Source organism: Phaenicophaeus curvirostris, chromosome 7, assembly GCF_032191515.1.
Source record: "Phaenicophaeus curvirostris isolate KB17595 chromosome 7, BPBGC_Pcur_1.0, whole genome shotgun sequence".
Taxonomy (NCBI): Eukaryota; Metazoa; Chordata; class Aves; order Cuculiformes; family Cuculidae; genus Phaenicophaeus; species Phaenicophaeus curvirostris.
In genome coordinates, this window is record NC_091398.1 from 25,161,179 (window position 1) to 25,186,427 (window position 25,249).

Sequence of the window (25,249 nt, forward strand, 5' to 3'; positions counted from 1 at the left end):
CTGGTGCCCTGAAAAGTGTGAGTGCAGAGAGCACGGCCACCTGGTTCCACTGCAGCTAGGGAGGTGGGTGCCCTTAGAGCACACTCTCATCCCCTGGATGCAGCTGGAGAAGGGCTCAGTGCTTTGTTCAGCCCTAAGGGGCTGCCAGCCCAGTCTCTGCTCACTTACAGGCACCGTGCTCGGGAAGGGCTGGCTCTCTCCCTCCTCACTGCCTTTTTCCAGCTGTGCCCATGGCCCCTTGATGCCCATGGCCCCAGGTTTATGCTACTGCCCTGGCTCTGGCACACCAGGATCCCCCAGGATGGGCCTGCAGATGCACAGTGAACCTCCTGTCACCTGCAGTAGGCTGGCCCAGGAGCACTTAACTGCTACCCCCTTCCAGTATTGCTCCTGCAGCTAAACCATTTAGCAGTCGACTTCTCTGAGGAAGAAAACATTGCCTTTGACCTCTATGAATAAAGCTCAGTGCCTGGGTCGGTTTTCTGCTGCTACCTAGTTATGCTGCCTGCAGCAGGGTCTGTGCTGGCCCTGCTCTCTGGTCCAGCGTTTACAGCAGATCAGAGTCCACAGCAGTGCGCTGTGGTCCCAGTGCTGCCTCCACCAGTCTGAACTGGCCTGCAAAAGCCCAGCCCAGGGCTAGGAAAGGCTAGGGTTTTGCAGCCCTGGGGTGATGTAAGCTAGTGCAGGTTTAAAGGAAGGATAGAGTTGGGCTGGGAGGATGATGGAGCCAGTTCATGGGAGTGACGTACTCAGGCTTGACCACAGCTCCAGGTTTTGGCTGCATCCTCCATCTGTTCCCAAGGAGCCCCCTGATGCCCAGGAACACCCCAAGGTGGCTGAAGGTGGGAGGGACACTGTGTGTGCAGGTCCCCAAGAGTGAACCCCTTTTTCCCAGCTGCCTGTGATCCCTATGGCTGGGCCCTGTGCACCCCGTAGGCATAGGCTGTAACACATAATGCAGCCTTGACCTGCCAGCACCCCACCTGGGTCCTGCACCCCAACCTGGCCCTGCACTGCAGCTGTGCCCAAAGCCCAGATGGGTCCTGTACTCCAAACCTTCCTGCACTCTAACCCGTTCAGGCACCCCCATCTGTCCTGCACCCTGTCTGGGTCCTGCACCCAAAAGCCCTTGCCTGCTCCCCCCTGCCCTGGCATCCTCTCGGGATGGAAATCCTCTAGGATGACCTCGCTACCCTGGCCCCATTCTGAGGGTGGCTGCAGCCTGCACGGTAGCACAGGGGGTGGGTGGAGGTGTGTGAATAGGGTGCAAACAGGGGCTCGAGGCAATGCAAGGGTATATAGTGCCCACAGCCCTACTCTGTGCTGTTCTGTGACCTCAGTCCTTGGTCATGGGGAACACAGGCACCCCCAGCTATGTGGGGCTTACTGGGGTGCAGCAGCTGCATCCTAGTGCAAGCCCAGGAGAGCAGCAGTGCAGGTACATGCTCTGTGCCGTGCCCCTGCGGGCACCTGCGGCTTCTGGGGCTGAGGAATAAACCCAGGACCAAGGGATAGGAGTCCCCAACTGCTGCTGCCTTTCCAGGCTGTGCTGTGCCCACAGCTCAAGGGCTGTTCCCAGCTGGGTACTTATACCAGGATATTTCATAACAGGAGCAAGCGCAAAACAAAGTCTTAAGGGATTTCAGCCCTCATCCCTTTGCGCAGTGTCTTGGCTGTGGCACCTCCTGTGACAAAGACTTGGATCTGTTAAAGCAAGTCCAGAAGAGGCCCCAAAGATGCTCAGAGGGCTAGAGCACCTCCCAAATGAGGACAGGCTGAGAGAGTAGGGATTGTTCAGCCTGGAGAGGAGAAGGCTCTGGGCAGACCTTATAGTGACCTTCCAGTAGTGAAAGAGGACTACAAGAGAGCTGGGCAATGGCTTTTGATCAGGGGATGCAGGGATAGGATGAGGGGGAACAGTTTTAAGCAGAAAGAGGGGAGATTTAGATTAGACAATAGGAAGAAATATTTTCCTATGAGAGCAGTGAGCCCCAGGTTGCCCAGAGGAGTTGTGGCTGCCCCATCCCTGGAGGTGTTCAAGGCCAGGCTGGATGAGACTTTGAGTAACATGATCCAGTGAGAGGTGCCCCTGCCCATGCCAGGAGGGTTGGAACTGGGTGATCTTTAAGGTCCCTTCCAACTTGAACCATTCTATGATTCCACATAGTGCCGGGGCTGCAGAGGTACAAAGCCAGGGTGCAGAAATGCAGTGCAAGAGTTGGAGTGACAGTGCCTGGAAGGCAGAGAGGCAGAGCCGCGGCTGCATGGATGCAGTGCTAGAAGCAGCCAGCAGCAGCAGGACATCAGGCGGCCACTGACCAGAGACGGGGCACGATCTGCGACATTGCACTGGGGAGACTGCACCTCAGATCCTGTGTTCAGTTCTGGGCCCCTCACCACAAGAAGGATGTCGAGGCTCTGGAGCGAGTCCAGAGAAGAGCAACAAAGCTGGTGAAGGGGCTGGAGAACAGGCCTTATGAGGAGCGGCTGAGAGAGCTGGGGGTGTTTAGCCTGGAGAAGAGGAGACCTCATTGCTCTCTACAACTACCTGAAAGGAGGTTGTGGAGAGGAGGGTGCTGGCCTCTTCTCCCAAGTGACAGGGACAGAACGAGAGGGAATGGCCTCAAGCTCCACCAGGGGAGTTTCAGGCTGGACATCAGGAAAAGCTTTTTCATGTAAAGGGTCACTGGGCACTGGAATAGGCTGCCCGGGGAGGTGGTTGATTCACCTTCTCTGGAGGTGCTTAAGGGACGGGTGGACAAGGTGCTGAGGGACATGGGTTAGTGTTTGATAGGAACGGTTGGACTCGATGATCCGGTGGGTCCTTTCCAACCTGGTGATTCTATGATTCTACCCCCCAAAGCCACCAGCCCAAGGGCAGGCACCGCACCCAGCCGGGTGGGCGTCACGGGCCGGGGCCGGAGCCGCACACCCCGCAGCCCCGCGGTTCCAGCCGGGTGGGTTTCTAGCCCCTTCCCCACAGCGAGCCGCCCGGGCTCCGAGCCGCGCTCCCGGCGTGCCCGCAGCCGCGGAAGCGAGCGGGATGCCGGGAGCTGTAGTCCCGCCGCCGCCCCGGTGCAAGCCGGGCAGCGGGGACGTTAACTCGGAGCGAGAGGTGTCGCCGTGTGAACGGCAGCGGGCGCGGGGCAGCAGCTGCGTGTTGGATGCCTGCTGATGCACTGGGGGGGGCGCTTCTAGGGGGAACTGCCCTGCACAGAGCCCCCCAAAACACCCCCCCGGCAGGGTGTGTGCGTGCACGGGGCCGGTCGAGCCCCCTCTCTTCCGGGCATCGCGGAGGGACCGGGGGTCCCTGAACTGGGGCTTGAAGCAGAGACTTGGTGTCTCTCTTGCAGATGGAGGGCTCCGAGGAGCTGGAGAGCAGCTTCCTGACGCAGCCCTGGGCTTCTGTTTGCTTTGGTGAGTCCACTTTTCTTGCCAAAGCGTGCTTCGGGGACACTGGCTACATCCTGCTGATCTCCGACCTCAGCGGCGTCTGGTACGAGAGTGCAGACGCCGAGGCCGTGGGACAAAGGTCCAAGGTGAGTGTCTGGAAAGTCCAGGGACCTCCTTTTCTCCTTGTAGCAGCTGACGTCCCAGCATAAACTGCTTGGTGACACAGTGGCTGCTGGATCTGACAGGGCTTGGGTGCAACCACCGAGCCTGCAGAGTCCCTGTGTGGCTGTGTCCAAGCGCTACTCTCCCAGCTGGCTGAGCACCCTCTTCCTGGGAGGCCAGGCTATTTAACATACCCAGAGCAGCCAGGTGTTCACTGGGGCTGCACGCTGAGGCCAACACACTCATTTCACTTGTGGGCTGAATGGGCACCTGGTTTCCCCAGGCCAGGGTACAAAGGAGGAGCTTCAAACAAGGCTGCCTTCCCACTAGTGACAGAGAGACTCCTGTTCCTGTCCATAGCCAGGCACAGGATCCCATGGGATGTCAACCCAGCCCCTAAAGCACGTGGCCATGCTTTGTTCCCTCACCCCAGCCTATCTGCCCAGGCCCCAACACACCACCCAACTGCCATGTCCGTCTGTCCCAGTGGCTGTGCTGAGCGGCTAGTGGAAGGAGCGGTGATCATGCAGTGGTAGCCATCCCCCAGCAGGTGAGCTAAGCTGGGACACTCCTGGTGGCATGTGAGGCAGATCCTCCTATGCTGACAGGGCAGGGATGCCTTCCCAGCTTAGCTGACCTGGGAGACCTGGTGGGGAATGTCCTGGCATGGTACTGGAAGCTGAAGCCTAGGGGTGGCTTTTTGCAGTGCTGGGGCATGCAGAAGTAGTTTGGCTTGCTTCTGTGCAGGCATTTCTGCTGCTGAGCTCCCCGGGACATCACTGTACCTCTAACCTTATTTTTCCCCAGGAACTGAACAAGAGGCTGACGGTCCAAGTGTCCTCCTTCCTGCACCGCTTGCGCAACCTGATGTGCCCCTTGCTGGCAGGACAGCTGGACACTGCCACCTCCTTCTCCTGCCATCAAACTGCCGGTGGCCTCAGCCTGCATGTGAAGAGTGAGCTCTCAGGACTGCCCTTCTATTGGGACTTCTACTGCCGCCCTGCTCCTGTGGAGATGGTGAGCGAAGCTGTGGAGAGTTTGAGGAGGGGGACAACCAAAGTCAGGGATTGTCTCCTAAGGCTTGGAGGCTTTGCAGTGGTCCATGGCTCTGGTGGTGGCTGTGGGGTGCCCAGCTCTTCCTGCTGCCCCTCCCAAGGTTCACTGTCCCCGTTTCTTCCCATTGAGGCTTTGGTTGGTGCAGGAATGGCCCAGCACGTGCTGCTGCCAGGGCGATGCCCAGTTTGGGGTGAAGCCCCGCCAGCCCCCCGGCACCGTGCCGTGACGCTCTTCTCCTCTGCTGCGCGCTGTGAAGCGGGGCACAGAGGATGGAGGGGATCCAAGTGGGGTCTCCCCGGCTTTTAGGGAGTTGGTGAGCTGCCTGGCTTTGGGGGAGCAGCCCCCGCTGTCCCGGGCCCGGTCCCTGCGCCCCGGCGCGCACCAGAGGGCGCCCGGTCCCCGCGCACGGCGGCCCCGGCCCCGCCGCTCCGCTGCCGGGACAGAGCATCGCCCCGAGCCCCGGCACCCCCTCCCCGGGTCCTGCACGTCGCTGCTCCCCGCTGGAAGGCTGTGCTTGGGCAGCCCCCCGAGGGACCAGGCTGCCCCGACGCTCTGGGAGCACCCGTCCTCACTTTCAAAGTTGGAACTGGGGAGCAAATGAAGTTGGGGTCCCCGCTTCGCTCACCTTAGGGACTTGCTGTCCCTGCCTGGGTCGCCAGGTGACCCCTAGGACTTGCAGTCCTTGCCGGGGCATGAAGCATGGAGGCTGAGCTGAGAAGGTGCAAAACCCCCTACTCTCTCTCTGCTTGGGAACGTGCTGCTGCCCGTGAGGCACCCAGGAGGTGGGAAGCAGTTTGGGTGCTGAGCGTGGCTGGTGTGGATGTGGGAGAGGGGACCAACTCTGCCCTGCTAAGCTCTGCTCAGCAGCCAGCCAGAAGCTCGAGGCAGGTGCGGAGCCCACCTGGCAAACGGCTGCTTGCCAGCTCTGCAGCGGCGCTGCCCTCTGAGTGCTTGGGTGGGTGATGGCTGTCACCTCTGTGGCTTGTGCCTGGGGGTGAGCAGAGCACGTAGCCCACCACGGGCTCACCAGAGGAGCAAGAAGGCTTTGTGAGTGGTACTGGGTTTGCTGCCCTCTCAACTGTGGGGCTCAGCCTGGCCACAAAGACAAGGGACATGCCGAGGTGAGGGGACACCAAACACCCAGAAGCTGCAGGAGGTGATGGGCAGGAGGCTGCTTTGTGTGCCTGGCAGGCTGGGGTGGCTCAGCCTGGCTCTGGGTCAGTGGACGTGCCCAGGGCTCTGCATGGGCCTTCTGCGGCCGCAGGCTAAGGGTGGGCATGGTGGGCTGCAATGGGGAGCTGCAGCCTGCGAGTCCTGCATGTTGGCATCCTTCCTGCTTTTAATCTAACCTCCTTGGGGAAGTGTACCCCATTCCTTGTGGTGCAGTGAGATATCTTGGGGAGCCCTGTGTGACCTGGGGTTCAACTCTTGCTAGGACCTCGCTGGCTGCTCTGCTTTGCCCACTCAATTGGACAGCTGTGTGTATCCCTGGACCTTCTTCAGAGCATCCTTCCTCTGTCCTAGGTGTCCCATCACCTCGTGCGGCCCCTGATTCGGATGAGCCTGGCGCTGCAGTACAAGGTGCAAGAGCTGACTTCCCTGCTGCTCCGGAAGGATGCTGAGATTGAAGATTATAGGGAGAGCGGAGCTGCCCTCAGCAGAGGTGAGGAGAGATGCCCAGGGCTGAGGGAGCAGCAAGCAGGGAACGAGTTTCCTCCTTAGCACGGGGCTGGCATGCTCTGTTCCCTCTGGCTATTACCCAGCCAGGCTTGTGTTTCATGTTCAGCCACGCCGGCAGCAAGACGGTAGCCAGAAGGCTGGGGAGTAGCCCCTGGGGAGAGCTGGGGGAGGAACAGCTCTTGACCGGTAGCTGGAGGAGTTGGGGAGTTGCCAAGGGGCTCTCCACTTCGCCAAGAGCACCTGGCTGCTCCTCAGGAGCTGACAGGGATGCCAGTGAGGGCTAGCCCTGGAGCAGTGTCAGGCTCCCTTCTCAAGTGCCGTAGCTTGTGGAGAGCTTGGAGAACAACCAGGGGTTCCTGGCTCTCCCTGCTGCGGGAAGCACAGCTGTGCACATGGCTGCAGCGCCCAGCCCGCTTTGCCATCGGGAGGGATGGATCATCAGGTAGGTTGTGGGTCAGGACCTGCCTGGGGGACCCACTTTAAGGGGGATTGTCCTCTGCCCAGGGAGGTTGGCTGAGCACTGTTTTTTGCATTGTCCCTTGCTAGTGCCAAGCTCTGTCCTGCTGCCAGAGGTGATACCTGCTCTTCTGCAGGAATCTTGCTCCCCTGGGATGTGAAGTCCAAATGGAGGCCAGCTCTGACTTGCGTATCATAGCCAGGAAGGTGATGAAGTCCAGACTCTGCACCATGGCAGGTACCCCACCACAGGAGCCTGGATCTGCCCTGCAGCTGGACTAAAGCTGTGTCAGCTGGCCATGCTCCCCTTTCTGTCGCTGCTTGCTGGCTCTGCAGGACTCAGAGCAGCCAGGACAACCCAGTTTAGGTCCAAGGACTAGTGCTAGTGGGTAGGTAGCCTCTCTTGTCCCTTGTCTGGGCAGGGAAGGAAGCTGTGAGGAAGCTTTGCACCAGCACTGCTGATCAAAGCTGGCCAGGTCCTGCTTCTCCAGATGTCGTAGTAATGATGTGGAAAAATTAGTGCTTTCAACAAGGCACAGAGCAGAATGAGCTATAACAGAGGTTTGTCTCTGTCCTGAAAGAGGAGAACATAGCCTGGTTTACTCGTCTACAAAAGCAGCTGGAGATAAGCGGTCCCCTGTCCATGGTGCGTGCCTGTGCATTGCTCAGATCCAGGCAGCTCTTTCAAGTTGGGAACGATACTGAGCATGTCCTGCCACTGTGTCCTGCTTCTCTGTGTGGGAGGGTGCTAGGACAAGTGTGGATGGGCTCTGGGCTCTGCTAACTGATCACTGTGTGCATCAAAAGGCTCAACCTTACTCCTCCACTTCCCTGCAGTCCTTGCACTTCTGCTAGGACCTTGCCCCCAGTGCTTCACACAGGGCAATGTGTCCCTAGCCCAAAGGCCCCCTGGGTTTTCCCGCTGGATCTGGGGTTGAATGTGCTGGAGCTGTTCCCCTGTAGGTCTCTCACCACACAGGCAGGGAAAGGAGAAGCTGGGGTGGGGGATTTGACCAGGCCTGCCCAGGCTGATCCTGCTCTCTCTTGCAGACCGCCTACGGACAGAGCCCTTCCAGGAGGAGACGTTTCAGCAGAACTTCATGACTCAGGTAAGGAGCGGTGCAACTCCTCTCTCCTTCAGCAAAGGGGTGTTGGGGAGCTGGCACCAGCAGCCCCAGTGCGAGATGTGCCAGGCTGTACGTGGGCACCAGTGTGGATGGCTGAACTTGCTTGGAGAGAGACAATGGGGTGATGCCCACAGGCTCTTTCGTGTCGTTGCACCTGGTCTGCAGGGCGAGCAGAGCTGCAGGCATGCCTGGCATGGCCAGATGGGGTCGTGGCACCATGTTCTGTCACCACTGCCTGGCTGCTGGGAGTTACTAGGGGTTCAAGCCAGGCTGGCTGCTCCACTGGAGTGTGACATCGCTGGGGCATCCTCACTATCCTCCCACACTTGCTGTGGACCTGAAACACAGATGCTGATAGCGGGCAGGGAGCAGGTGCATGAGGAGAAGCCATCTGCTCCTTTTGGTTCTTCTGCTGCTTTTAGGTGTGGCTTTGCAGTTGCGTATCATAGGGACAAGTGCCTTTCAGCCTGTTATCTGTGCCGTGCCCACCACTCACCCCTTGGCGTGCTTGGCTCTAAAATCAGACATGTGCTTTGCCAAAACTGAGGCTGTAAAGAGAGAGTTTTTTCTCTGGTCAGATTTTCATTACTGGAAATAATCACAGAAGCACTGAAATTATTCAAACCAATGTGGCAAGATCAGAAATGGTTGATGCCCATCAATGCAAAAATATTTGGAGTGCTTCTGAGTCTTCCTGTGCTGACTGCAAAGGTGTAGGATTGGGGAGCAGGGGTGTCTGCTGGGGACCAGGGCATCAGACAGTGTGTCTTTGCTGTCACACAGGCTTTGAGAGGACATTGCTTTGTGAGATGCGTGCTGATGCTCTTGTACAACCAGCAGTAAACCATCTGCAGAGTTTCTAAAAATTAGAGATGATCCTTCTTTTATATAAGAGGCATTGGATCCAGTGCAGTCAACTTTCATTTCCCTCTGGTTATGATGGATAGAGATGAATTCCCTGCTGGACTGTTACTTGGAAGTTGCCTAGGGACCGATGATCATGACCAGATTACATTCACTGTGGGCAAAGAAAGGACATTCCTAAACAGTAATTTATATCCTTCATGCTTTGAAAGGCCTAATTTCCCAAAGCAGGGGGAAAATTACAAGTGAAATCAGCTTGGAGGAAACATTTAGATAGAAAAATGTGAATGAAAATGGTGAGCTCTTTCAGAAGAATTTCAGAACCACAAAAAGCCACAATTCCACAATCAAGAAAGAGGGCAGCACTGGCCAAGAGCCCGTTCTGGTTCAGTGGTGAAGTGAAGGCAGCAATTAGAAATAAAAGAGCAGTTTATAACAAATGGGAGAGCGGGAGCAGATAGCAATCAATATAAATTAGAAATTATGAAGTGTAGAAAATGGATAACAGAAGCTAAAGACATCAGGGAAAAATCATGGTGAAGGGCAGAAGGAAAGACTTATTTAATATAGAAGGAGAAAAAACCATGCTCCCAGCAACAGGATAAGCTTATTAGTAGGTGGAGGTGGTAAAATGATTGATACTGGAGCAGATGTGGCAGAAGCAGTTGGTAAATGTGTCAGTGCTGTCGCTAGAAGGAGACAGGCGGATGTGCCAGGATCAGGGGATGATGAAGCTTGTCTTTGTCCAAGAGTTGGCTGAACAACATCTGCTAAAGGTGAACATCAGGCTTGAAACTCAGAGTCCTTCAAGAGCTGGTAGGGTGCGGGGCATGGGGAAGGTGCTGGGTGGTGTAGGGTGGGCAGGAGGGGAGTGATGCAGCCCCGCACGGAGCTGTGCGAAAGCAGCTGGCAGGGAGCTCATCTGGCAGAGGCTTTAAAGATGTGAAGGCAGTTGGTGCTGTGTGTCCTGCGAACAGCCCAGGAGCTGTGTTGTGGGGCCAGAGCGCTGGACAGAGAATGGGAGGGTTTGGGAGATGCTCCCCCTCTGCATCCCTTGGCATCCAAGTCTGAGCATGGGCTGTAGGGGAGAGGCTGGTGGAGGAAGGCAGTTGTTTGTTCAGTCTGCCTAGAGGGATCTGTCCTCTCTGCATACATCTCGCTGTTTTATAAACCCGCTGATGGTGCTTTTGGCCCACGTACCATCCTGTGGTAATGAGCCATGAGATGCGAGCAGCTGCTGCTTTTGGTTTGAATGGTGTACCCCATCATTCCTCCTAGGGCTTGAATTAGTCAGGAACACCAATCACACCTTAGCAGCTCTCTACCACCAAAACTGACTGTTCTTCCCTCTCTTCCTGCGGCAGAAGGGAGGGTTGGATGATCTTGTTGCCTCTGGGCAGGTATTTCAGGGCATCTGGGTAGTTTTGTACTCCATTTACCAGCTCCAAAAGGGAGCAGCAAGAGGGATTGGGGTCCCTCAGGACATGCCATGGGGAGCCAGCAGTGCTGTGACTGTCTCCCATGTCTGGGTTTTCAAAAAGACGCCGGACAATCAGCACGGAGTTGGAGCAATGAGTTGAGGGCTGGGGAGAGAGCCCGGCATTGAGAGGCTTGGAAGGGAAGAGCTCTGTCTAGCTTATCAGGGAGAAAATTGAGAGGAGCCTTGATTACAGTGCGTGAGGGTCTTTACAAGGAGAAAATGCCGGTTAGTGAAGGGCGGTCTTTAATCTCGTGGAGAGCAGCGGAGCATGAGCCAGGCACCGGGAGCCAGAGCCAGGCAATTTGGAGCTAGGACAGAGGCACTTGGGTTTACTCCCGCGGGTGATTAGCAATCTTGGGGCACAGTCCCAAGGGCAGTGGTTGATCCTCCATCTCTTGATGTCTCCAAAAGTGGGATGGGAGCCTGCCTGGAAGAAAACCAAGCTGTTGGGCTCAGTTTCAGGATGTGCATGGTTGAATGTCAGTGGGCAGGAGGTCAGGAGGAGAGTTCTGATACTCCTTCCAGCCTTGTCCCTCTGGGAAATGGGGCTTCAGGTTGTGGAGGTTTGGTAGCAGTAAGCACCTCCTGGCTGGAAGCGGGTGTGATGGTGTGGCACAGGACTTGCGGGATGCAGGAAAGCGCTCCACAGCTTTGCTCCCTTCCAAACCCTTGCTGCATCCCCCGTGGAGAGGAAAGAACCTGCCAGTCCCACAGGGCAGATCTGCACAGGGACGCTTCTGCCTCTTAGCTTAAATGTGCCCTTTCCCTGGGCTTTTATGTGCTCGACCATCCAGGGCATTTTAACAAATCACAGGAGTTTTCCAGCAAAGCCTTGGGAATATTTATACATTTAGGAAACGATGCTTTCACACACGCTGTTTTTGGCAAGGTTCACTGCTGAGCAGCTGCCTGGGCTTGAGCAGAGCCGGAGGGAGAGCAGCGGCCGCGCGTGAGCTGAGGCAAAGCCGGCAGCTTTTATTGGCAAGCCCTGGGGTTCATGCCGAGAGGGGAAAGAGCAGGCAGCCGGAGAGGGCTCAATGCCCTGTAACTACCCCAGCACCCTTCCCAGCAGCCTCGGACCCAGCAGGTCAGGGCTATTTCAGTCTGGGTAGTCCCTATGGGTTGCAGAGATGACCCCGTGGGGCAGTGTGGGGTACCCTCTCATGGGGTTTGAGAGCTTGTCTCAGCCTGGTCAGCATTTCATGACGTAGCTCCTGCCAGAGCCCGTGGTCCTGCTTCTGGAGGGGTCAGTGACAGGGGGCCCATACGGCACCATGCGCCCTCCCAGGGGAGGGCAGGGACAGGTACACTGGGGGGAAACTGGTGACACCATCAGTGCAAATATAGCCCCTGTGCCGCAGGATGCTTCACCCTGTATATTTTTATCTGCCGTGGCCGGCGCGCGCGAGGGCGGCTGCTCCTCACCTCCGCAAGCCGAGCGCGGGACCTCGGCAAACAGGACGTGGCGGGTTCACGGCTCGACCCCAAGGCCCGGTGAGGAGGAGGAGGATGTGCCATCAAAACAAGCAATGCCGGAGAGGAAGATAAACAAACAGGCGGCTTCCAGCACGGCCCCGGCCGAGGGCGAGCAGGAGCCCTGAGCTCGGGCTGGCGACGGTGCCGGTGGTGGTGTCGGCTGACGTCAGGGCGCCCGGGGGTCAGTGTCCCTCTTATTGTTCCCCATCAGAGCTGGGATGGGGGCCAGGCGCTCATTCCCCTCCAGCAAGGGGACATGGGCCAACGGGGCAGGTGGAGGGCGCCCACTGGAGCAACCAGCCAACACCACCTCAAGGTTCAGCCCCACACCTGCCTCTGTGCTGCCTGCCTCCAGCCTCTCCTGTTTAATAGGTGCTACAAATCTGTCCTGGGGAGCAGAGTTGCTCTGGCCTGGCCGAGGGCAAAGGCGGTGATGGTCCATGCATTTTGCAGGGTGGGGACAGTGTCCCTCAAACCCCCGCCCGCCTGGTGTGGCAGGGAGGAAGCAGTCCTTTAGCTCCTTCCAGCCAGGGATGTTTTTCATTAGTGCAAGGTAGCTGCAGCTTTCATAGAATCATAGAATCACCAGGTTGGAAAAGACCCATCAGATCATCGAGTCCAACCATTCCTATCAAACACTAAACCATGCCCCTCAGCACCTCATCCACCCGTCTCTTAAACGCCTCCAGGGAAGGTGACTCAACCACCTCCCTGGGCAGCCTATTCCAGTGGCAAATGACCCTTTCCATGAAAAATTTTTTCCTAATGTCCAGCCTGAACCTCCCCTGGCAGAATTTGAGGTCATTCCCTCTTGTCCTGTCCCCTGTCACTTGGGAGAAGAGGCCAGCACCCTCCTCTCCACAACCTCCTTTCAGGTAGTTGTAGAGAGCAATGAAGTCTCCCCTCAGCCCCCTCCAGGCTAAACAACCCCAGCTCTCTCAGCCGCTCCTCATAAGACCTGTTCTCCAGCCCCTTCACCAGCTTCATTGCTCTTCTCTGGACTCGCTCCAGAGCCTCAACATCCTTCTTGTGGTGAGGGGCCCAGAACTGAACACAGTGCAGGCGTGACATGGGCTGCTTGCGTGCAGGGTGCGTTGCCCAGGGGTATATGATGTGGGAGCTCGGCCAGTCCGGGCTGCTGTGACATGGGGCCAGGGAAGGAGATGGTGGCTGCAGCGCTGTCACTAGCAGGGCTGAGCACTGACAGAGCTGCAAAGCCCTGGGCAGGCTGGCTTAGGGCAGAGGTGAAGGTAAGAGGCTGGCTTTGAAGATGCTCAAATAAGCAGAGCAGGTCGGCAACATGCAACCAAGCCTCTGTGTTGTGCTCATCCGGCAAGATCTGTTGGTGTCTGGTGCTACCTGTGGGATCCTTGCTTCATTCCTGAACAAGCCCTGGTCTCCTTGTCTCATTACTGCCCCGGGGTCTGAGTCACATGCTGGAAATATGATGGGCTGCTGCAGTGCTGGACATGGCAGGGCACAGGCATGTACGCAAGGAGCTGCGCCTGCTGCAGTCAGGAGGAGCAGAGGGTCGCTGGCGCTCGACATGAGTGTGTGTGCAAGAGCACAAGTGTGTGCACAGGGGCAGAAGCATGCATGCTGCGCTGACGGGTGCAAGGGGCAGAGCGCTGCATCCGATGGCTGAAGGGGGTGGGGGCCAGGGGCTGTCGCCTCATGCAAACTCTGTGGGGTGTTTGGGGAGGAGCACAAGTGCTCATCGCTGCGTGGGCCCTCGTGCAGCGTTCGCATGGAGGTGTGTGGTGGGCAGCGCTGTGGCTGAGGCCTGATCAGGTGAGGGTGGCCCCGGCCAGGGCATGCTTTGTGGGCCACCGCTGGCCGCCACAGCCTGCTTGCACAAGCAGTGAGTCAGTGGAGCTGCACGCTGCTAAAACCAGACTTGGCACAAGCACCCCCGGGCAGCAGCCTGCCCAAAATAGTGCCCAGACCACAGACATGGAGCAAACCCTTAGCAGCCGGGCTGGGGCTGGCCTGGCTGTGATTGCTCCAGGGATGGAGATGCACCATAGAAGCAGCCGTTGTTGCCTCAGGAGCACTGCAGGGATGGCCTTGCTGGGTAGATGGTAGGGTTCACAGTCAGAGACCCTGTGCCTGGCTGCTGCTCTGCTGCCTCCACTGCAGAGAGTATAGAATCATAGAATCATAGAATCACCAGGTTGGAAAAGACCCACCAGATCATCGAGTCCAACCATTCCTATCAAACACTAAACCATGCCCCTCAGCACCTCGTCCACCGTCCCTTAAACACCTCCAGGGAAGGTGACTCAACCACTGCCCTGGGCAGCCTGTTCCAGTGCCCAATGTTCAGCCTAAACCTTGAGGCCATTCCCTCTTGTCCTGTCCCCTGTCACTTGGGAGGAGAGGCAAGCTTCCTCCTCTCCACAACTTCGTTTTAGGTAGTTGTAGAATAGATAGCACCTGGGCCAGGTACAGGCAGCTGCCTACTTGGTCCCAGCCCTGCTTCAGCCCAGCATCTCCTGGTGGAGAGATGGAGAGATGGACAAGCACCATTGCAGCCACCCTCCCTGGTATCCTTGGCTCTGCAGTGATGTGTGGTCTGGCATGTGCAGGGAAACATCCTTTGCAGTTGGAGTCTTCCTCGTACTCGCCATACCATGCCATGCTATGTTGTGCCACACTCTGCTGTGCCAGGTGCCACTGCAAGCAGGCAGAGGGGTGTCACAGGTCATCTTGCAGAAAGGGCCAGACCTCACTCCTGCAGAGGAGGCCCCAGCCTCTGCATGGGCACCAGCCGCGCGTTGCTGCTGAGGAGCAGCTCTGCTCAGGGAATGATTGATCTTGTGTCAGCAAGCAGTGGTTTGAGCCGGTGCCAGGCCTCAGCTCAAACAGGAGCATTGAAGGGGGAGAGCCCCTTCCCCCTCCGGAAAGTGGAGCGGCAATGCCCCCCTTACCGCCCTCAGCCCCACTCCCATATCTCGGGCATTAGTGACTCTGTGGCTGCAGGCAGCTGCCCTGCCCTGGGGAGCACGTGGGGAGCAGTGGGGAGCATACAGGTGTCCAGGATCCTGGCCGAGCTTGCTGGGGCTGCGTTTGAGTTAGAGGAGGGCAAGGAGGGGATGCAGGAATGGTTGGCTGGGGGAAGATGCAGAGCACAGTCTGCCCCATAGCCCTGCAGCCCCTTCTCCCGGCCCTTCAGCTCAGGGTATGGCAGCGGCTCTTACAAGCAAAGGATCTTTTGGGGAAGAGAACAAGGTGGACTTTGACAGGGATCTAAAGGGACTGCTCTGTGTCAGCAAGGGACGTGGCGGCTTCTCTGTCCCCAGCTGATGGGGTCTGGACTTGGGGCAGAGGAGTGGTGCTGCCTGAACGCCCAGTGGTTCCTTCCCCAATTGCAAACCCGCTGTGCCCAAAACAGGCTGCTGGGTTTATTCACCATGTCCCTGTGTGTCCTGAGCCTTTCACCAGCTCCCCCCATACCCCCAGCTGCCCCCTTCTGTGACATCCATGGGCAGCTTTCTTTTAGTGTTCCTGAGAGCTGCCCCCTCCCTGTCCCTTGGGTCAATGTCCCCATAGCCTCTGCCAGTCGTGCCAGCCCATGCAGAGGTGGTACACATCTGGGCAGGCAGCAGTCCCCAGGGACGGGTTGCTGTGCACCCCACAGTGCACAACCATCAGATTCCTAAGGCTTCCTGCTCCCACTCTGCTTGGACCTTCGCGTCCTATGTATCTGCATAAGGAAACAGGGCCATTCATGTATTTCTCTCTCTATTTATACCTCTCCCTTTCCGTATTTAGTGTGTGCACAGGCAGAGGGGGCAGCGAACGCCGGGGCCACTGATGTTCTTGGCTCCGGCGCTGGCTGGAATTTTGTCCTGGAATGTATCCTGAACCGCTGTGAAAACACGAATAAATCTCTGTGTGTTGTGTGCATGTGTGTACACAAATATATAGACAACGTATAGACGTGGAGCCGTATAGGGCATTTGTGAGCTTTGCTATTTAAGGGAAGGAGCAGTTAGAGGGCTCTCGGCGAGGCAAACACCTCTGGATCAAAGTAATGCAGGGCACTCTGCTAGTGGCCAGGTACCTTGGGAAATAGGTGGCCCTTGCTTTGTCCTCTCCAGGGAGCTGAAGCCACCTTGTTGGTGGTTTATTGAAGGCAGCACATCCAACCAGCCCCAAGTAGTGCTCTGATCCCTCAGGGGCTGCATTTCATGGAGGTTTCTTCTCCCAGGTCTCCAGTTTCCCAGTGACAGCCCCAGGGAGGGAGCTTCTGTGCTGCTGGCATAGGCTGCAGAGCCTGGTGTGCAGACAGATGCAGCGGGGCATGGGTTGCAGCCCCTCTGGGCGATCTGGGACTTTTGGAGGGTCAGGAGTTGCCTCCTGAACATCAACTGGGTTTAATGACTGTCAAGCAACGATGATGATGTGGAAAAGGAGAAAATATATGTTGAGTAGCACCATGTAGGGCTGGGCATCTCCTTGGACTACTGGAGCATCTGATGCTCACAGCTGTCTGGGAAAGATAATGAAAAGGGCAAAACAGAAATTGGGTACCAGATCTCAAAGACGATGACCAGCCATGCTTGGGACGTGCTGGCAGCTGCTTTGCTGGGGGTGCAGGATGAGCCTGGCAGGAGCACTGCTGGGTCTCCCAGCACCCCTTGACTGGGAAGCGGATGCCCTGTATAGCCCAGCTTAGGGTCATGCCAGCTTTTTGTCTTCTGGGTGCTGAAAAAACTGATATTTTGGGCTGAAAATGCCCACATTTGGTCTCTGGCCAAAGGTGATGTGTTTGTGGGTGGGGGAAATTGGAGCAAATTCCTGCTGTGAGTCCTGCACGTGTGCGCGGGCGTGCGGATAGGGGAAATACAGTTTTCCTTTTGAAAAAAAGCCCCACTTATTTTCATACAGAACTCCAGAAGGGCTGAAGGTGGAAACTTGGCCTGTCAGCAGCTGTCACAGGGGAGCGGGTCCCTGCCTGAGTTTGGGGGGAAACCACAGCTGGGTGTTAATGGGACTGTTAATGAATTAATGTTGGCTGCTGGGGGCCGGAGGGGAGCCTGGCTCGGCGGGGCATGCGCGTGCGGAGCCCTGCTCGGCACACGGGCTCTGGCTCCCGGTACGGCTGCAGAAAGCCACAGCTCTGGGAGCTGCGCACTTGGGGAGATGTGAGTGTCCCCTTCCAGTCATGTCTTTCTCTCTGGGTTATGGAAACGCTTGGAAATGTGGCCCCGTTGTTGGGGAGAGGGTCCTAAACCAGGGAGCATGCATGCATTCAGTGTGGGGGTGTTATCTTTTGACTGTGGGCATCTGCTGATTGAGCTGATGGTATTGCTTAATGCTGGGTCTCCTCAGCTGCTGAAACCAAATCTTTAAAGTAATTTAAAGAAAACAGCAGGGAAGTGGAATCCCTCCACATTTATTTATGGGTTAGTGAGCTTGTGCTGCTCAGTCAGTGCAAAATCTGCAGCAGTGCTGGTCTCTGCACAGCACTGCACTGCCTGAATACAGCGCTTCTTGGGGTTATTTCTCTTGCTGACTCCCACAAAATGCGGAGGTGCAGCCAGGTGAACGTGGTAAGCAGAGCCATTCCCCGTGCTGTGGGCTCAGCAGTACAGTTGCAGAGCTTTCACACCTGGCTTGCTGGGGACAGCTGCAGAGATCATGCTGACACACTCACCCGATACCAGCATGGTAGGGATGCGATGGGACTGAGGAATAGCACCATAGCCTGGTTGGACTGGAAATGAGAGGGAAAATGTAGAGAGGATCTGGGAAAGAGAGTGCATATTCTTCTCCATGGGCCTCTCCTGCTGCATTTGGCTTCAGGATCTGCGGGTGAGATCTCAGCCACGGGGAAGCCTGCGGCATCTCCTGGCTTTCACCCTTCGGCACCAGAGAGCTGTTGAACGAAGAGGAAAGAGTGACCATCCTGAGGGAGGGATGACTGTGCCAAGGAAGGGATGACGAGGTCCAAGGAGAGATAATCATGTTGAGGAAGGAAAGACCACACCAAGGAAGTGATGGTTATGCTGGGGAAGGAAAGACCATTCTGAAGTAGGAATGACCATGGGACTGCGGATGGACAGGTTTCCCAACAGAAGATGCTGTTATGGATAGAGATAGAGCCTCCTCCTCTGCTGGGAGGAAGGCTGGAAATGACTGAGCTCTTGGGAGATTTGCTATCCCCCCAGAGATGTTGTGCTTGTACCTAGGCTGCAGATGCTCTGCCAGGTCTGGTGTTGGGTGTCTGAAGGTGAATGCAGGCAAACCCTCACCTCAGTAAGGAAACCTCCTTTGCTGTTGGACCCAGTACCTTTCCTGGGACCCTGGGCTGGCCCTTCAGGTTCAAGCTCAAAGTGTGCAACCAGCGTCTGCTGCCCAGTGCCAAACCTGGGTGATGGGGCTGAGGACCTGGAGAGGGCAGTGCCTGAGCTGCTTTCACAGCCCTGCTCCTTGCATGGGTGGGCTCTACACAACTGGCCTCCCATGCTGGAGAAGGTCCTTTGGGGGAATCCCAAATCCCAGCTTGGAGAGGCTCTGAGGCTCCTCTGTGCCCAGCCACCAACTCTTGGGTCCAGCTCTACTGGGCCCAGAGCCCTTCCCAACCCCATCCCAGACAGACGGATATCCCAAAACCCACTGGTCCCAGGGGCCTCTGTTTTGGGTCCCTCTGGTTGAATGAGGTGGTGTGCATGTGCCCAGACTGTCCCCTCCTGTGACTGTACAGTACACATGGCTAAATATATGTCTGTGCAGATACAGGAACTCAGAGGGGCTGAGTGATGCTCCCTTTCTATACCTCTTTTCATGGTGAGAGCTAATGAGATTCATGCCATTAAAGGGCTGATGTTTTGTGGGATGGGAGCCTTTTAAACGGGATGTGTCCTGGCTTAGTCATGGCAAATATTTACCAAAAAAAAAAAGAAAAAAAAAAAGAAAGAAAAAAAAGGAACATGCGTATAAAATTAGAATTCTGAAAATAATATTTAAAGCAAGTGAGAGAGAGGAACCTAAAACAGAAAATACAGCCCAGTCTGTTCAGGAGTCAGGGGAAAAAGAGAGACCGAGGGGAAAAAAAAAAAAAGCTGGAGATAAAACGAGAGGAACCTCGGCAGTAAAAACAGCATCTTGGTAAATAGACTATTAAAAAAATTCTGACCTGCTTTATGGCTTTCTTGGCTGCCGTTCAGCTGTGCTGCCCTGGTCGGCACGGAGGGAAGGTAGCAGGAGCCGGCGTCTGTGTGGATGCTCAGAGCCCCAGGACGCGGCTCCCCCGCCTCGAGCAGCCACGCAGGGCGTTAAATTTAGCCACATAATGATGGCCCTGAGGAGGCAGCCTTTTGTAGCCACACTGTAATTACTGCCTTGCTTATAAATTTTATTTTTCTTATTATGTTTCCTCCTCCGCTGGGGAAGGGGTTGGGGGGGGGGGGTCTCCCACACCCCTATCAAGCCCGCAGCTCTCCGGGGAGTGGGGTATCACTCCAGGGATGGAGCAGGTCCATGGGATGGAGGAGAAGGTAGGAATGGCTGCCCAAGCTCTGTACCACTCCCCTGCCACGAGACAGGGCTTGGCCCTGCATTAGGGGACGGGGGAGACATTAGGCTAACCGTGGCATGGGAGGGTCCCTACAACCTAAAGCGTGGCTGTCTCGCACACCTGAGCCTTAGCATCACCCTCCCAGAGTGCTTGAGAGTTGTGTGTGTGCAACCAGGACCAGGGGGTCTCTGAAAGGACTGTGAGCCCACAGCACAGCCAGGCTGGGGAGGCAGCCGGGACCCCCACCAAACGCAAGCAGTGTCTGTCCAGCCCTGCTCCTCATGGAGAAGGGAAAGATGAAAAGGGCAAGGGCTGGCCCCAACCCCCTCCTTCTGCTGGGAGCAGGGCAGAGGGGACGGCCCCTCTCTGAGCCAGTGCAAGTGGGGGACAGCTTCAGGCCAGGCAAGAACGTGCCAGAAAAGGTCTTATTCCCCTCTTGTTTTCCCAAAACAAAGGAAGCAGCCTTGCATTGCTGGAAGTCGCGTGCTTGGGCTGTGCTGTCTTGTTATCATCCGATAACCTGGCGACCCAGGAGCTGCCCTGCTCCTCACCCGTCAAGCCTGCACTACGGGATGCGAACAGCTTCCGCATAAGCTGCCCTTTGCAGAGATCCGTTTTCCGCTCCCCAGGCTGAAGGGGGACAGCAGCGGGGGCTACTGCAGTGGCCCCAGCTGGCCCCAAGATCACCGTGTTCCATGCACACGGTTATGCCTAGTGAGAACCTATCCATGCAGGTGATGGTGGATGGTAAGGGCAGAAGAAATGCAGAGGTGGCAGGTGCCTTGGTGTGGCCTGGGTGCTGCTGTCCTGTGTGGGGCGTGGAAGGAGATTTGGGGGTCTGCTGTATCTCACTTTGCCCTGTGCAACTTCCCTTCGAGCACTGTGGCCAGGCTCTGCCACAGGTGGGTAGTGTGTGGGGATGGGGACCCTTTGGGCACGCGGTGACGCATTCAGGGAAGGGACCCCTGCAAATCACCGAGGAAGGCTGCGCAGCACCGGGACTGCCTGCCTTCCCTTCCAAGTCTACCCCTTCTCCCAAACTTGTGCCCTGGGAACGGTGCCGTGGTGCCAAGGCACCGTAGGGACTTTGGTGGGACTGCTGGTCAGTGTTATGTTCATCCATCACTGGAGAGGGTGTGTTGCGGGGAGCGTCTCCTTGGCAGAGCTGTGCATGAGGGACATGTGAGACCACAGCGATCCCACCCAGCTGTGGCCAGGGGAACCAGCTTATCCCAAATCAGCCCCTCTCTCCCGCCCCATGATATAAGGGCTCTGTTCAGCGCTACGATGACCTGAGGCAACCTCCATCCCTTGCTCAAGTGCCCATTTAAGGGCAGGTGGGACAATACTAAATCAACTCCTTTAAAGCCTCCTGATCCGCAGCCCCATGGACGTGCTGGTCTCCATCCCTCCCTCATCTCCTGTGGGCATGCTGGGGGCTGGCGCGCTGGCTGGCTGCCCGGGCACGGGGCTGTCTCGGCTGCTGGCCAGGAGTCTCCTGGCCTGGCTGGGTCTGTGCCCCAACTGCGGGGTCCGTGGCTTGTGCCGGGCGCCAGGGATTCAGCACCAAGGTGGTCACAAGAGCCCTTGGGGACAGTGGCCACCGCCTGACCGGTGGTGGCTTGGGAGCCCAGGTGGAGACAGTGCCGGGGACCAGAAGACAAAGTGCCCTTTCAGCCCGAGCTCTGGAAAGATGCGTGTGTGTGTGTGCATGAAGGTTAATGCCCTTGGCCCCGAGCTGGGGAGAGGAGTGAGCTCAGGCTGGTTCCATCCCTGCTGGGAGCCAGTCCCGCACGTGTGCCTCTGCGTTTGGCTGCGTGTGCCTCTGTGTGCGTTTCCGTCTTGGTGTATTTATGTACGTCATGTGTATGTCTTACTCATCACTGTGTTTTTGTTTCCTTGTTCTTGGGTCTTTCCCCCACCCCCGCCATGGATCTATAATTCTTATGGCATTTTATTCTCTTTTTTTTTTTTGTTTAAACCTCCAGTTTTGGAAGTCATTGGCTCCTTAGGAAAATAAACTGTATTTTTAGTTCTTGTCTACGAGGCTGCTGATCCTGCCTGCCCTGGTTCATCACTTACTCACTATTTGTTTAAGCTTTTATTTTTCCCCTGCACCCCACGCTGGGGCGCAGCGGCAGCCAGTGGCACGCTGGCACTGAGGGGCACGGTGGGAGCACGCCGAAGTTGTCAATGAGCGAAAGGCAGCTCCAATCTGGCCTTTATTGAGGTCTGGGCTTGCGTAGTGCTGGAACAGCGTGCCCTGTAATCAGCCAGCCACCAGAGCTGGCCAGGCTTGTAATAAAGCAACTCTATATTTATTCTGTTTATACCCTGCTCTGTAATAAGTTGGGAGCCCTCCCCACTCCCCCCATTTTCTTTGGGAAGCTCCTCCAGGTCTCCAAAGGGATCTGCCATCCCACACGCAGCGGATGCCCAAGGCCCTGTATCCTGTGAGCAGCTCTGACCACATCTGGGCCGCACGCCTTTTGCTCTATTTGCCCCCCACACCCTGTGCCCACTGTCCCCATCCTCTCCCCAGCATCCCAGCCTGGTTCCCCCACCCGGAGACCCTCCGTGGCTCTCCTGGTACCCTGAATCCCCCCATGGCCCCTTCCCCCATCCCCACCGCCCTCTGCCAGCCCCCCCTCCTCCCCCTCTCTATTTCAACCTTGGGTCTTTTTAAAATACATTCATTAAAGGGAGCTCAGTTGCCCTTTCCCCGGCGAGACTGGAACACTGACAGCCTGTTCGCCTGCGTGTCTGTAATTAAACTCAATCTCTGGGTGAATACAACAATGTGACTGCACAGAATAATTCCTGGAGATCCTGACGCCGAGGAGGAGTGTGGCCTGTGAGCAGCCCATTCACGCCTGGCTTTCTATAAATACTTTACTATGTGGCACTAAGAAAACTTCAAGCCCTTTCCCTGTCCCCCCCCTCTGCCTTTTTTTTTTATTAGTGCTACATAATATAGTAATTGTGCAACCAGAAGGTTCCCCCTGTGCCTGCCCAGGTTCATGAGCCTGGGTGTGACCTCGCACTGCACCGGCTGAATGTGGGATTTTGCTGCTGTGCCCAGGGATGGCCCTGCTGGCCCTGGGCTGCCAGACTTGCCAAGGGGACGCAGGTGGCCCGTGGCACCCTCCAGCCTGGAGGATATGGCGGAGATGCTCTGCCAAGCCAAAAGGCTGAAATCCTTCAGTCGTGTTGTTGCTGGCAGCGGTGCTCGGACTGTATGTGTCCTGTGGTCCCAGGAGCCATGGCTGATGCGGGGAGATACGGATGGATATTGGGGCAGAGGGAGGAAAGATAGGTCTGTGGGAGCTTCCCTAGATCCCCATGGCCTGCAGCGTGGCTGTTCATCAGGTCCTATCCTGGTATCTCTCTGGCCTGTGGTCCTTAGGAAGCCACAGGGCAGCTGCTTCCCAGGTCCCATCCTGCCCAAGGTCAGGGAGGATTTGTGTGTCCCAAGCGCAGTTGCATCCCACCTGCTGTCCCCATGCCTCCCTGGGGTCTCGCTTGCCCTCCCCTCCCCTGGACCCTGCCAGTGGCATGACTGCAAGGATGCTCAGGCACCTCAAGCTCCTTGGGAAATTCCCCATCCAGCTCTGTAAGCTTCATCAGCTGTGCTTTTTAAAGCATTACTGGCATGTGGAGGTATGGCCAGCTTGGGCTGCCCCTTGCCCAGAAGGCCTGGAGCCAGTCAGTGCAGTTTCCTCCAGCCATGGGGTGTGCCAGCCCCACGGACCCCCTGCTCCCCAGGCAGCATCTCTCAGCTCGCTCAGGAGGTGCCTCAGCTGCATGTGCCGGGCATGGAGCAGGTGCCACAGTTGCAGGGCGGTCAGCTCCCTGCCCACCTGGCTCCTGCTGTCTGTTTTGGGACCTCGGGGTTGCAAGGAGAGCAGGGCTCCTGTGCCTCTACCCCGGGGCTGCCGGAGAGCTGGATCACAGGGCATGGGCTGGGGACGGGCATGCAGCCCCAACCTTGCAAGCTGAGGCGTGCCTGATAGGAGGGTATTGCTGCATTTGCATGGCCAAGAGTAATATTAGATCTCATTTTAATTATTAGATCATTAGATCTCATATTAATATTAGACCGCATTGCTCTCTACAACTGCCTAAAAGGAAGTTGTGGAGAGGAGGGAGCTGGCCTCTTCTGCCCAAGTGAGAGGGGACAGGACAAGAGGGAATGACCTCAAACTCTGCCAGGGGAGGTTCAGGCTGAACATTAGGAAAAAATTTTTCACAGAAAGGGTCATTGGGCACTGGAACAGGCTGCCCAGGGAGGCGGTTGAGTCACCTTCCCTGGAGGTGTTTAAGAGACGGGTGGATGAGGTGCTGAGGGGCATGGTTTAGTATTTGATAGGAATGGTTGGACTCAATGATCCAATGGGTCTTTTCCAACCTGGTGATTCTATGATTCTATGATCCTATGATCTTTGCACTGCATTGGTGCTCTTGAAAGCCTTGACGTGCGTTATTATTCATGAGCTCACTCAACCTCATCCATATTCATGTTGCATCCCTTGTCTGTGCAGCCCCTGCTGTTTTTCACGTGCTTGGCAGCATGGTGCCCAGGAAGGTGGCACTGCACAGATCTGGAGATGCCAACCTGCCACTGGCTGGAGCTGAGCATGTGGTGCTATAAGTGGTGGCCCTGTGTGCTGGCACAGGCTGAGCCATGGGATGCTTCGGCTGTGGGGATGGCTCTCCCTGGGTGCTGCCCCATTTTGCGGCTGTCCAGTTGAGCTCAGAGCTCAGGAACAGGGTAGTGCCTGAGAACAGGGACCCTCCAGTGTTTCTGCTTGTCTTCTGCAGGCTGGTGCAGTCTCCAGCCATGTCCCTTGGTGGAACGGCCCCTAAACCTGTCCCCCAAAAGCTGTCCTGAGCCTCTGGAAGCCCTTGGCAGGATCTGAGCCTGGTGGTGCAGCGTAGAGTAATAGGGTGGTCCACCCACTGTAATGCTCCATCCCATCCCCTCCATGACTTGCCCCTTCTCCATCCTCTGATGGTTTGCTGTCAGTGTTCCCTGCATGGCCACCTAACTGTCCTGCTTCCCTAAAGCAAGGGAATATTGTCCTATTCTGTAGGACAAGACAAACTCCTCCCAGCCTCCAGCACTAGGAGCTTGGAGCCCAAAGAAGACAGGCTTGGAGGCATTTGCATCCTCATCACCACCACACTGGTGGGAAATGGGGGCCCTGAGTGTCAGAGCTGCAGGGAGGTGGCTGAAGGTCTCCAAGCTGATCCCACAACTCCATGGGAAAGCTCAGCACTGTCACTCCCCTACTCAATTCTGTGGGCTGCCTTTGCACTCCAGAAGCACCAGACCCTGCACTGCACCCATCCTGTGTGGATCTGTGATGTCTCCTGGTTGTCACGCCCGCAGGTGGAAGGGGACAAGCTGTGAGCAGAGCAGGCAAAATGCACCCTGCTTGCAGCTGGGCCTTTGTGCTGGTGGGTTTGGGGACACGCCGTGCACTGGCAGGTGACAGGGATGTGGCAGATGGTGCCCCATCCCTGGTCAGTGGCCGCCTGATGTCCTGCTGCTGCTGACTGCTTCTGGGACTGCATCTCTGCAGCCGTGGCTCTGCCTCTCTGTGTTCCGGGCACTGCGTCACGCCAGCCCTCGCACTGCATTTCTGCATCCTGGCTTTGTACCCCTGCAGCCCCAGCACTACATGGAATCATAGAATGGTTCGAGTTAGAAGGGATCTTAAAGTTCATCCAGTTCCACCCCCCTTGCCGTGGGCAGGGACACCTCTCACTGGATCATGTTACTCAAAGTCTCATCCAGCCTGGCCTTGAACACCTCTAGGGATGGGGCAGCCACAGCTCCTCTGTGCAACCTGGGCCAGAGCCTCACAACCCTCACAGGAAAATATTTCTTCCTAATACCTAATCTAAATCTCCATCTCCCCTCTTTCAGGTTAAAACTGTTATCCTTCATCCTATCCCTGCACTCCTTGATCAAGAGCCTTTCCTCAGCTTTTCTGCAGCACCCTTTAAGTACTAGAGGGCTGCTGT

General features: G+C 56.6%; 1 protein-coding gene across 1 annotated transcript in view; it reads left to right on the plus strand.

The window, feature by feature from the left end:
• The first annotated feature begins 3,232 nt into the window (after positions 1–3,232).
• The window catches only part of NHEJ1 (non-homologous end joining factor 1), a 44,178-nt gene continuing 22,161 nt past the window's right edge, over positions 3,233–25,249 (plus strand). The window contains exons 1-4 of the mRNA XM_069861804.1: positions 3,233–3,539; positions 4,363–4,572; positions 6,136–6,274; positions 7,798–7,856. Of these exons, the coding sequence (XP_069717905.1) occupies positions 3,354–3,539; positions 4,363–4,572; positions 6,136–6,274; positions 7,798–7,856 (594 nt within the window). The 5' untranslated portion in view covers positions 3,233–3,353. The remainder of the gene's footprint in view (positions 3,540–4,362; positions 4,573–6,135; positions 6,275–7,797; positions 7,857–25,249) is intronic.